Below are 10,811 nucleotides of genomic sequence, written 5' to 3' on the forward strand. Positions count from 1 at the left end.
CCTCACAGATTTGGACAGATCGAGGCTTAGGGGGATGTGTCATTGCCAGATTTATTTTCAAAAAACCTGGCACCCTGAGTGCTGCAAGGCTTAGGATCACCACCTCAGGCACTGCACAAGAGCCTTTTCAAAATGCAGCATGTGAAATCTGGGACACTTTGTCCCATGGGGTAGCTAGAGAAAGCCACCTTTGTCACTCTTGTTAGGGGCTGTTTATAGTCCCTAAATCCTGGCAGATGGGACTGGAGATGGGGCAGAGAGCTGGTGGGAGCTGTTGGAAAGCCGCAGGCATCTCTCCAGGCCCCCTTGGCTGAAGCCAGCTAATCAAGGCAGCAAAACCAGCCCCTGCAGGAGGGTCAGCCATGGGGCCGCAGCGTGGAGCACCCAGCAGGGAACCCAGGAACCACCTCCAGCCCTGGCTGGTCTGGCTGCACCCTCAGGAGGGGCTTGGCCCTGGCCCTGGGCCCACCTGGGAGGGAGGCAAGCCCCTGTCTGGGGGGATCCCTCTGTGGGGGACAGTGGCCGGGGAAGCGGGGAGATGCAGGAGGGTTTGGTTCTTTGTCCAGCCACCGGCAAGGTGCAGTCGCGGCCTCGTGAAAATGCACTTTGCAGCCTGGGGGGAACCTCCGCTTGTAGTCAGGTGCCCACAGAGCTGTGCCCTCCCGAGCACCGAGCACCGGCACGGCAGCGCTTCAAGGGAAGGGGGGCTCACAGAACGGCCGCTCCTTCCCTCCTGCCCGCAGCAGGGAGGGTTTGGAGGGGAGGGAAGCGGTGGTGGCATCCGTAGAGCAGCAGAAATACGAATGGGGTGGGTGCAGCGTGGGGAAGGGGGACATGCGGGGGGAGACAGGTTCGGCTGTCCCGGGGGCAGAGCCGGTGCTGGAGCACTGCCTGGTCCGTCAGTGCCCGGTACCTTCAGCAGCTAAAGAGGCTGGGAGACCTTGGTTAGGCCATACCCCTGTGACAGAGGCCTTGGTCTGGTGCACAAAGGAAAGAGAAACAAATCAGGTTGCCTGCTGTCAAATTAGGATTTGTGCTGTGACTCCTTTTCCCAGGTGGTTTTTTAAATTAATATTTTAAAATACAGAGCTAGTTTACATTGATGCAAGTCTTCTAAACAGTACTTTAAAGGAAGCAGGACGGGAGCCGCCATGACGGGCCCAGGGCGCTGCGGGCCCAGGGCGCTGCGGGCCCAGGGCGCTGCCCCGAGAACAGCCCCAGCACCCCGCCGGGCCGGGCCGGGCCAGGCCGCACGCTGCGCCGCGCTGCCGCTTTAAGGGCGGGCGGGGAGCCCAGCCCAGCCCAGCCCGGCCTCCGCGCAGCGGGGCGGAGCGGCGCGGAGCGGCGGCGGCGGCCGGCAGCAGGTAGGTGTAGGCCGGGCGCTCCCCGGTCCCGGTCCCGCCCCGGCGGGGGGCGGTGCGGCCGCGGCCGGGCGAGGGGGGGATGGGCAGGGCAGGCGGGCGTCCCGTCCGGCCGCGGCGGCTGGAGCGGCTGGGGACGGCCCCGGTGACCGTGCCCCGCGGGGGTGGCGGCCGCCTTGCAGAGGGGCGGGCAGCCCAGGGTGACGAACCGGGGACGTCGGGATGGCAGCGGCGGCCGCCCCGGGGCGCGGCATCCCCCCACCCCCGACGCTGCCCCGCTGAGGCGGGCAGCCTTCGGCCTCGCCCGGCAGCGTCCCTGCGGCTGTACTGTGGGAGGCACCTGCTGATTGTTTTTTTTTTTTTTTTTTAAAGGGTTACATTACACAGGACTTGGTGGTTGGGGTTGTGAGTTTTTTGGGTGGGTGTGTGTGTTTTGTTTTTTTGTTGTTGTGGTTTTTGTTTCTGTTTTGTTTTTTAAATGGGTTGTGCATGGTGTTGTCCCCTTTTCCAAGTTCTACTCGCCCCCTGTTTGTGTTCCCAATGAGACGGGAAGGCCAGCAGTGTCAAACCCAAGGGGATCAATCCTGACACCTTCCTGCACTAAACACTTCTAAGCCCAGTTTGGCATTTTGAGCACAGAGCTCTTGGCAGATATTCCTCTGCCGACAATTAATTAAAAAAGAATAACTGTCGTGGTGGGCAGCGCAATATACAGGCTGCCAAATCTCAGCCCTACTAAATTTGTGGCAATTCATGGGGAAAGACCAGCACGCAGCTGATAAGATTTATGTCTCTTGATGGGTTTCAGTTAACTTCATGCTTCCGTTAGGCAGATGAAGGTTATGCAGCTCCACCTTCAAGAAGGCAGGCAGTCATTAACTGCATTCCTTAATTACATGGACTCTGCTGAATGGCATTCTGAAATGTGGGAAAAGGCGGAATGTTCAGTCACATATATTTATCTGTAATAAACCCACAAAGACTTAACTGGACTGCCAGCCTAAACAGCAAAGTGTTATGGGCAGGAAATTCACAGCTTAACATTTCTGTAAGCAACCAAACTAAAGCCAGTACGTAAAGCAGGGGCCAGCACACAACAAAATGCCACTAAACACATAAGAACTTTCACTAAAGATACAGACAAATAAAAAAAAACCTGAAGTCCCAAAATATGAAGTGTAAGACTTTGTTTTACTAGCATATTTTTCCTGTTGTCACTTTGTCTAGCTTTTAAGGACAACCTGGATGGCCAAACTGGCCGCAATTATTCTGCTGTGAAAAACTGGCAGGGGTGGGCTGAAGCTGACTGTCTTCGTGCATCATTCTGCTTTCTCATGAAAACTGCTGCAAAAGAGAGACAACGATTGCAAAACAGAGTGCCATTTCTCTTGTGTCTGTTCACAGTTGCACTCTTGCTGTTGTGGAAGCACAGGCCTTAAATGCTTCTCTGGTTACCAGTTTAGAGGGAGGTTCAAAAGCTGTGCCCTGGAGCAAGCAAGTCCAAGCTATAGAAAAGAAATTAGAGAGCAAGATAAGAAAGGAAAAAAATACATGGAAATATTACGGGAGGGATGGAGGAGAACTGAGCAGGAAGGCAGGATTCAGGCCGCTGCTTGGTAGGTACACTCACAGGATCAGCGTAAGACAGACCCAGGGTCTGCAAGAGATGGGGGTGAGGACAGTATGGTGATAAAGTGCTAAAAGGCTCCTCTCCTCTTCATTTGCCCCTCAGCTGTATGCTGTCACTCTCCACTCTCCATTCTCCTGATTTTTAAATGAATCCTCCATTCTCCTTTTCTTTGCTGCTCGTGACCTGAAAACTGGCCTCAAGTGGTGTCAGGAGGCCTTGGAGCATGAGTTCATCCAGTCTGAACGTCTTGCCTTTTAAAAGCTTAATTTTTTAAACTGTGTTGGATTCAGTTTCTCTCTTAAGACGGCTTGGAGCATGTTTATATAGTTTCTTACAGGGAGTAGGCTACAGTGATGGAGGTCTGCTTTCTTCTACAGCTGAGAGCATCCATGTGAAACTATTGCACAGTAAGACTTTTAAAATACAGATGGAAATGCAACAAATTGGCAGTATTCTGATCCGTTCTTGGAGATTTTATTTTTGCTTTTGGAAGCTATCAGCCTGACAAATCTGAGGGAGAAAGAGGAAAGTCTTTTGAGGAAATCCTTTAATTGCTTGCCTTTAAAGAGATGCTTTCATATAAAAGACTCATCACTATTATAAAACTTGTAATTAACGGCATCTTTCAAACAACCTACTGATAACCTTTGCTATGTCCTTAGGCCCTGCAATGCCAGAGCAGTACTGCAAAATCTTAAGATTCAATGGAAGAACTGGAAACAGCAGTAGATTGCTGTATGTATATGTCTAAGGCAGATGGAGGGAGATGTTAAAAGGTTGTATGTTGAATTTTTAGCTCTATCTGTTGTCCTGTGAAACGGGTTGTTTCTCACTGGGTATGTTTACAGCACTCTTCTGAATGGGTCTCTTTGATAGCTTCTTAAATACCACTTCTTTCAGACTTCAATGGTTCTTTGGGCAGGGGCAAGGCACACAATCGTGGTCACACAACAGCACACAGACCTCCTCTTCCTAAAGCCCTGGTGGGGCACAGCCTTGAAGTCACTGAGGAAACATCACTTAAGTAATGATGTTCTCTTTTTCAGGAATTGCCATCCATCACTATGAAAAACGTCATCCTGTAAGTTTGTTTCAAGCTTTCTGCCTCATCACCTGCTTCAGATAAGCTGTGCTCTGAGCTCTCCTGGGGAAGGTTTGTCCTCGGGGAAACATGGCCTTCTGCAGCTGGAAGTGGCTTCTCCTCTTGGGCGGGCAGAACACCTTTGCCAAGGCTTGGAGGAGCAGAAGGGGAGGAGGCTCCTCTGTGCGCTCTAAGCGCTGCTGCCATTGGAGTGCCGGCAAGTCTCTGGATCCTGAGGTGAGAGCGTTTTTGGAGGAGAACACGGAGGTCACCAGCAGTGGGCATCTCACACCAGAGATACGGCTGCGCCTCCTCACCCCTCGCTGCAGGTTTTGGAAGGAAAAACCTGACCTCTGGCCTTATGGGGACCCATTCTGGGCCATTTACTGGCCAGGAGGCCAAGCCCTCTCCAGGTACGCAGCATGCATCACAAAAGCTGATAAATCCAGTTTGCTGCAGGCCAGGATGTCAGACCTGGCTCTCTTTGTAGTGATCCCTAGCAATGGGTATTGGCCTCTGTATGAGAGCATAGTATTCGTACTCCTCTCTGCTTATACAGGAGAGACACAATCTCTGCTGGTTGGCCGTGAAGTGTCAGCACCTGCTGTATATAGAATAACTTATGGCTCTTAAGCTGGAATCTGTTGTTTTCAGTGGTGATGCATGTGTTGACAAAGGGGCTGAATTTGGATCTGTGGAGGGTCTGTGCAGTTGCCATCGAAACCTAGTGAGGTGTTTGATTCTGTCATTTATTGTTGCTCCAAACAGGAGGATTACTATTTTGTTGTAATTTGTGGTTGGTTTGGCTTCTGTGTTTTTTGTTTTTTTTTGTGTCTTGGGTTTTTTTTTGTTGTTTTTTTGTAGGGGACAGGAGTGTGGATGTGTGTCTGGTCTATTCAGAAAAGTAGGTTTATGCTGATGCACTTGGGAATGCTGTTATCCTGAATCATGCTCCTCATTTAGGATTTCAGCAGCTGTATTGTCAAGCCTTGTGGCTGTATTTTAGTCACATCAGAAGCCACATTTTGATTTTGGCCACTGTCAAAATGTCTTTAACGTTCCTGATTCCCAGGAACTAGTTAGAGTTCTTTTATTCTGTAAAATCAAAACTCTCACTTTGAACAGCAGAAAAAGTTCGTAATTGTTACAGCAAAGAACAAGCTGTCAGATGTTCCCCACATAGATGAAAGGGAAGGATCTGAATTGGGGCTTTACTGTTTTTCTGCAAGAAGCATAAATAGGAAGGTGACCAGGAAAAAGATGTGTCTTGCAGTTAAATTGAGAGTTGATTACCCTGCCGTGTAGATGAACTAGAGTGCTCCTGAACATTGCATAATTAAATTGGATAATCTCTACACTTTGTTACCATATGGTTTACCACTCTATTGACTTATTGTTTGTGCACTTGTTTGATGTACTGGGAATGCTAGAAATTAGCTGCATAATTCAGAAAAGTAAAAAGAAAAAGGGAGCATGAAAATATTCTGCTTCTGTAACTGTGCTCGTTGCACAGTTGGCATTTCCACATCAGGAGTCTCCTGTTTCAGGCCATTCCTCTTGGTGTAACCCAAGATACCTTGTTAACTGAGCATGGCAGACAGCCGTCTCCAGCAGCAGCGTAATGCACTGCGTGTGTGCCAGGGGATGCCGCTGGCTCCAGCTGTCCCAAGTCACCACAGTCATCAGTGGTAACTTGAGCACCGTTTAGCTGGAAACCAGGCACTTGCAGCATTAGGCCAGGTCGTGCTCTACACAAGTTACTGCTGGAAAGTCACTGAAAATCCAAGCGTAGTCCCTAGAAAGGGGAAACGGAGCACTTTCTGTGGAGGTACTACTACTGTTCTCCGTCCTGTTGGTGAACTAGAGGCTGTCCTTAGAGGAGCGATGGCTGCAGGGGAGTGCTGCCCAGCAGCTGAGTTGCTGAGCCTCTGCACAAATGTCCTGCACGGGTACCCTCCAAAAAGAGAGCATCTGTACTGCTTCAAAGTACCAAATAATGCTGCAATACTGTGGTAACAGAAAGCTGGGTGCCAGACCTATGGGAGATGGTGATTCTCATTGAAACTGGGCAAGTTTCCCTCACTGGATTCATAACCACCCACTCAAAAGCACCGAGCTGTGCATGCCCGAGCTGTCTGGCAGGATCCCTTGTGGTGACGTGTAGGACAAGAGGCATGGGATGTCAGGCTGTTAAGGAAAAATTCACACAGACATGGGTACCACTAGGCTTGCTTCAATCACAACTCAGAGTTGGGCCACCACCTCGGTGACTGGCAGAGAACAAAGGGATACAGCACAGCTTACATACACTTACCAAATCATTAGTCACTGTCCAAAGTTTTTAGAAGTTTGCTTTGGTCTTGCCAGTTCTGCGAATCCATCGCTGTCCCAGCTGATTCATCTATTCTGGTTCCAGTCTCTGCCTTTGTTCCAAGGACCTCCTCGGATCATGATCTTCTTTCTGGCTGCTTTAACTCACACAATCCTTCAAGCACACTTAGTCTTTGAACAAGCAGTTCCTATTCATCTATATTAATTTTTCTAAAGACATCTGTGTTTCAGAAAGCACCTATGTACACAAATTGATCATCTATTGTTTCTCTGTTCTCCTATCGATTAGCTTGACTGCGTTTTAAACCAGCCTTGGATTAGGGCTATCCAAGGGATGAGGCCTGGCTCTGCATTTTAGCAGCTTCAGCACTTCAACTTTCTTAATTCAAAATATATTTTCTTTAACACAGGCCTTCCTCCTGTGTCCTGGGTTTCTGATCTAGTTATTTTGTATCTTCAGTTCTGGTTTCAGCCTTCCTGCTGTCACCTCTTAAGGGCTTGAACTGTTCAGTTTGAGAGTAGATTGTTGTCTTTTCTCCCAGTCTGGGCTCCTAGGAATCTGTGTGCAGACATGCTGGGATATAGCGCCGTTGACGCTTGACATTCCTGTTAGGTCTCCTTCTGCCATTCCTGTTGGTGCTTCTAGGCCCAGGCATTTCCATCCATCCATTCACCATTTACATCAATCTTAACGTTTCCATTACAGTTCTCTGCATTGGCACCCACCTGCAAAAGCTGTGCTTACTGGTAGCCCTGCGTGAAGAGTCAGCCATCACCCTCCATGCCAGAAGACAACACAAATGTAGAATCCTTTCCTGTTTCTACTTTCACAGAAGTTATGGCAATCAGTAGTAAATTTGTAGCAAATTGCAGTAGTATGTGTCACTTAGGGCTCTCCCCACCACTTAGGGTCTTCCCTGTTGTAGAAGATGGAATTTCAAGGCAATTCTTAAAAGTTCTGAACCCTCAGTAATGGCTGTATGATTTGTGGTGCTGCTTGCCTTCTGTCAGTTCTCCATTTCCAGCCTAGAGGTTTTTACTTGCTGATTCCTCTTCACAGGTGCCAACAACTGGATGAAGATACTCTTTCTGCTCACTGCTGCTCTATTGTCATTTTCTTGTTGCTACTCAGGAACAATATTAAGCAGACTAGAACTATTTGCATCTGTGTCTGCATGGTTCAGGAAAAGAAAGAGGAGAGATTCCTTTTTTTCCAAGCAGTTGCATTAAGCAGTATTTTAGGGAATGGGTAGGCCTTGCCTTTTGGTGGGCGCAGCATTCACTGCGAATACATCTTCATGTTTCTTCAGTCAGATTGCTTTTTATTTCTACAAATCCTTACTTTCCAGTTTCTTGATGCCAAGCATTTTAGTCACCTTGGTAATAATCTACCTTATTAGATAGCTTCTCTCTGACAGGTGAGCTTGATTGAAATGGTGTTGCTTACTTGGCTGGTTTTCTTTTTGTTTGGGGGGTGGGTGAGAGGGGAGAAAGGCTATTGTTCTTGATTTTTATATCAGCAGAGACAAATATGGAGCTGTGTACCAGCTGCACTTGTGGAATAGCGTTTTTAAGATACCATGCTTCATTGCAAGTGTGACAAGAAGTCTTATGCAGTGTAATGCAAAATGCAAAACTGAAAAATTTGCATAATCTTGTTCGTTGCTTTTAATAGGTTTTCTTTCAGGTATATTTTAGATAATCCACGTGTTGTTAAAGGACGATCGGTTCTGGATCTTGGAAGTGGATGTGGAGCAACAGCAATAGCTGCTGTGATGAGTGGTGCATCGCAAGTCCTTGCTAATGACATTGACCCAAGTAAGGCCTTTTTTTTTTTTTTTTTTTTTTTTTCCATCTCTGTGTAAAGATATTTCTTAGTTTTAAAGCACATTTAATACAAGCTCCCCTCCATATTTGGGAGGAATTCAGTTTTCAGAGTTCTAAGAACGCTAAAAAGATGAATGGATTTTGCCAGTATTAGAAGCTGGGTTACACCATCCTCTCTCACACTCTCTTACACTCTCCGTAACTCCTTAGAAGGAACAAACAGCAATGGTTCCGTCAGGTGTTGCCTATGCACCATCACAGCTGGTTTGGGAGAGAACTCACAAGCGCAGGTGGCAAGTTGGCTTCTCCGTAGGACCATAGTGTTCTCCTGCACTTTCCAATGTTATGTTTAAGTTAGGCCTAGATTTTACCTTTCCCACCAGACTTTGTTTTCCCATAATTGACTTGTGAATTCAGTTTATTCATAATTTATTTACTGATTGGTTAGGGAGGAGGTATGCCCATAGATTAAGGCAGTTGGATGTTCTGGTTTGATTCTGTGATTGGTTTCCATTGGTGTCATTCCAGGAATAGTTCATCCCTGCGTGATGGTGCAACAAGGATAAAATTCGGCCACTTTATGCCAGATTTTGACCTCTAATGAAAACTGTAGAAGTACCTAGATAGGATAAACAAAAATATTTAATAAGAGATGAAAGATGTGTCAAGGAAATCGGTAAGGGGGCTGAATGGCAGAATCCTAAAATTTAACTTTTTTTCTTCAGTTGCAGGAATGGCAATGATCTTGAACTGTGAACTGAATCACCTGAATCCCTTCCCCATCACCATTAAGAACATAATTAATTCAGAGGCCGGCAACTGGGACCTCATTGTTCTAGGGGACATGTTTTATGATGAGCAGCTTGCGGATGGTCTGCACCACTGGCTGAGGAAATGCATCAGGATACAGCGAACTGAAGTGCTGATCGGTGACCCTGGCAGGCATCAGTTTTTAAGCCACAGCATTCGCAGTCAGTTGCATAAAGTTATAGAATATTCACTTCCCGAATACACTAGACAAGAAAACTATGGATTAACATCAAGTGTTGTCTGGAGTTATCAGCCCTCAAATAGCTTAGAAAACTGTTGAAGCTGGCTTTCAAATGGATTTTGTCTCACTTGGTTGGCTTTTTTTTGTAAGTATGTAAAATGAAAATGAGAATTAAATATGGAAGATATCTGTTGATGCCAAGTAGGTTACTGTACTGATTCCAGTCATACTCACTGAGACTTTTGCTCCATTTGAGGTAAAAACTACATGTAAACTGTATTCAAAGGGGCCTGCACTGAAGTGCAAATCCAAAGACAAGTAGGACTTTGCATGCTTGGTGTTTTTCATGCATATTCATGTCTTCCTCTCTGACAGTATTGTGAAATGTTTTGGACATCCAGCATACTGCTGTGGGGAGAAAGTGGTGGCTGAAAGACTACTGCACTGCTTTTGCACAGTTTTGCAGCTTATTTACAGAGAAAATTGTTGCTGACATTCATAAAACTCTCCACTAGATTATTAGCTCATATTACACTCAAAGTGCCTTGCTCTTTTTCTGGGTATCTCTTCTGAATGTCACGTAACCCATTTGAATCTCCCCTCCCCCTCTATAATAAAAATTTACTCCTTCTGGAAGCTGCTAGAGTGATTATTTAGGACTTGCAACAAAATCTAAAATATGCTTCTTGAACTTAGCCAAAGGAAAACTTTTTAGCAAGTGGAAAGTGACTAAATAGTAATACATACAGGGTAACAGCCCCTAGAGAGTGGGGCTAAATGATACGCGTTCCCTAACTTTGCAGGGGTAAGAAAGGCCATCATAGGAAGCTGGTGAGGGATGAAGAAATCTTTCCTTCCGTCATGTTTAGAAAGTATCTAAATAAAAACAGGGAATAAAAGTGAGATACAATTATTTTTTTCTCTTCTCTTGAGGAGATGCCACACAACAAGCTCCAGAATCACTTTCAGTTACATCTGTCAAGGAAGAACCGTCTGCAAGGTAAAAGGAAAAAAAAAAAAACCCAAACCAAAAAAACCAACACGAGAGAGAGAGGAAAATTTGATCTGCAGGTACAAGGCTGTAAATGCAGCTATCTGAAGAAGAAACTGACACCTTCAGGCCAGTCTTGCAGGAACTGTCACCTTTAGCAGTTAAGCATTGAACAAGCAGCAATGGGGAACTGAGTAACTGCAGAATGGAACACAATGCACCTACAGCTATCCAAATACCAGTGATGTAGTGGGAGCTTATAAATGTGAAAAAGTATGTGGTATTCGCTCAGAAAACCACAGTGTTTATGAAGTAGGAGAGTTAGAGGCACATTCAGATGTACATGATTATAAAATATAATTTAACAAGTTTTCAGAACTATCCAAGCAGAAGACTTATAAACTTTAATCTTTAGAACAATATGTGAATATTGTGCAGTGCTCAACAATTTACAACAATATATTCTGTATTGTTTGGATATGTTAAAGTGGTAAGTGCATATATGATGTTCTTCTTGGACTTCACCCAGTGCTTGTAAATTTTTGTTGAAAATGACCATGACATAACCTGAATCAAAACAATATTCCAGTAGAGTTATG

At 46.2% G+C, this 10,811-nt stretch overlaps 1 protein-coding gene across 5 annotated transcripts; it reads left to right on the forward strand.

Moving 5' to 3' along the window:
• The first annotated feature begins 1,101 nt into the window (after positions 1-1,101).
• Positions 1,102-9,857, forward strand: ETFBKMT (electron transfer flavoprotein subunit beta lysine methyltransferase). 5 transcript variants are annotated; one of them, XM_080392239.1, is made up of 5 exons: positions 1,102-1,364; positions 3,654-3,767; positions 4,038-4,485; positions 8,079-8,221; positions 8,956-9,857. In XM_080392239.1, exons 3-5 carry the CDS (start codon positions 4,163-4,165, stop codon positions 9,318-9,320), a joined length of 831 nt encoding a protein of 276 aa, XP_080248365.1. In that variant the 5' UTR covers positions 1,102-1,364; positions 3,654-3,767; positions 4,038-4,162; the 3' UTR covers positions 9,321-9,857. The 5 variants fall into 5 exon arrangements, with proteins under 5 accessions (XP_080248365.1, XP_080248363.1, XP_080248362.1 ...); XM_080392237.1 differs by lacking the exon at positions 3,654-3,767; XM_080392236.1 differs by lacking the exon at positions 1,102-1,364 and having other exon boundaries at positions 1,396-3,767.
• Positions 9,858-10,811: the final 954 nt, after the last annotated feature.

The sequence above is a fragment of the Falco punctatus genome, assembly GCF_963210335.1.
Source record: "Falco punctatus genome assembly, chromosome: 6".
NCBI lineage: Eukaryota > Metazoa > Chordata > Aves > Falconiformes > Falconidae > Falco > Falco punctatus.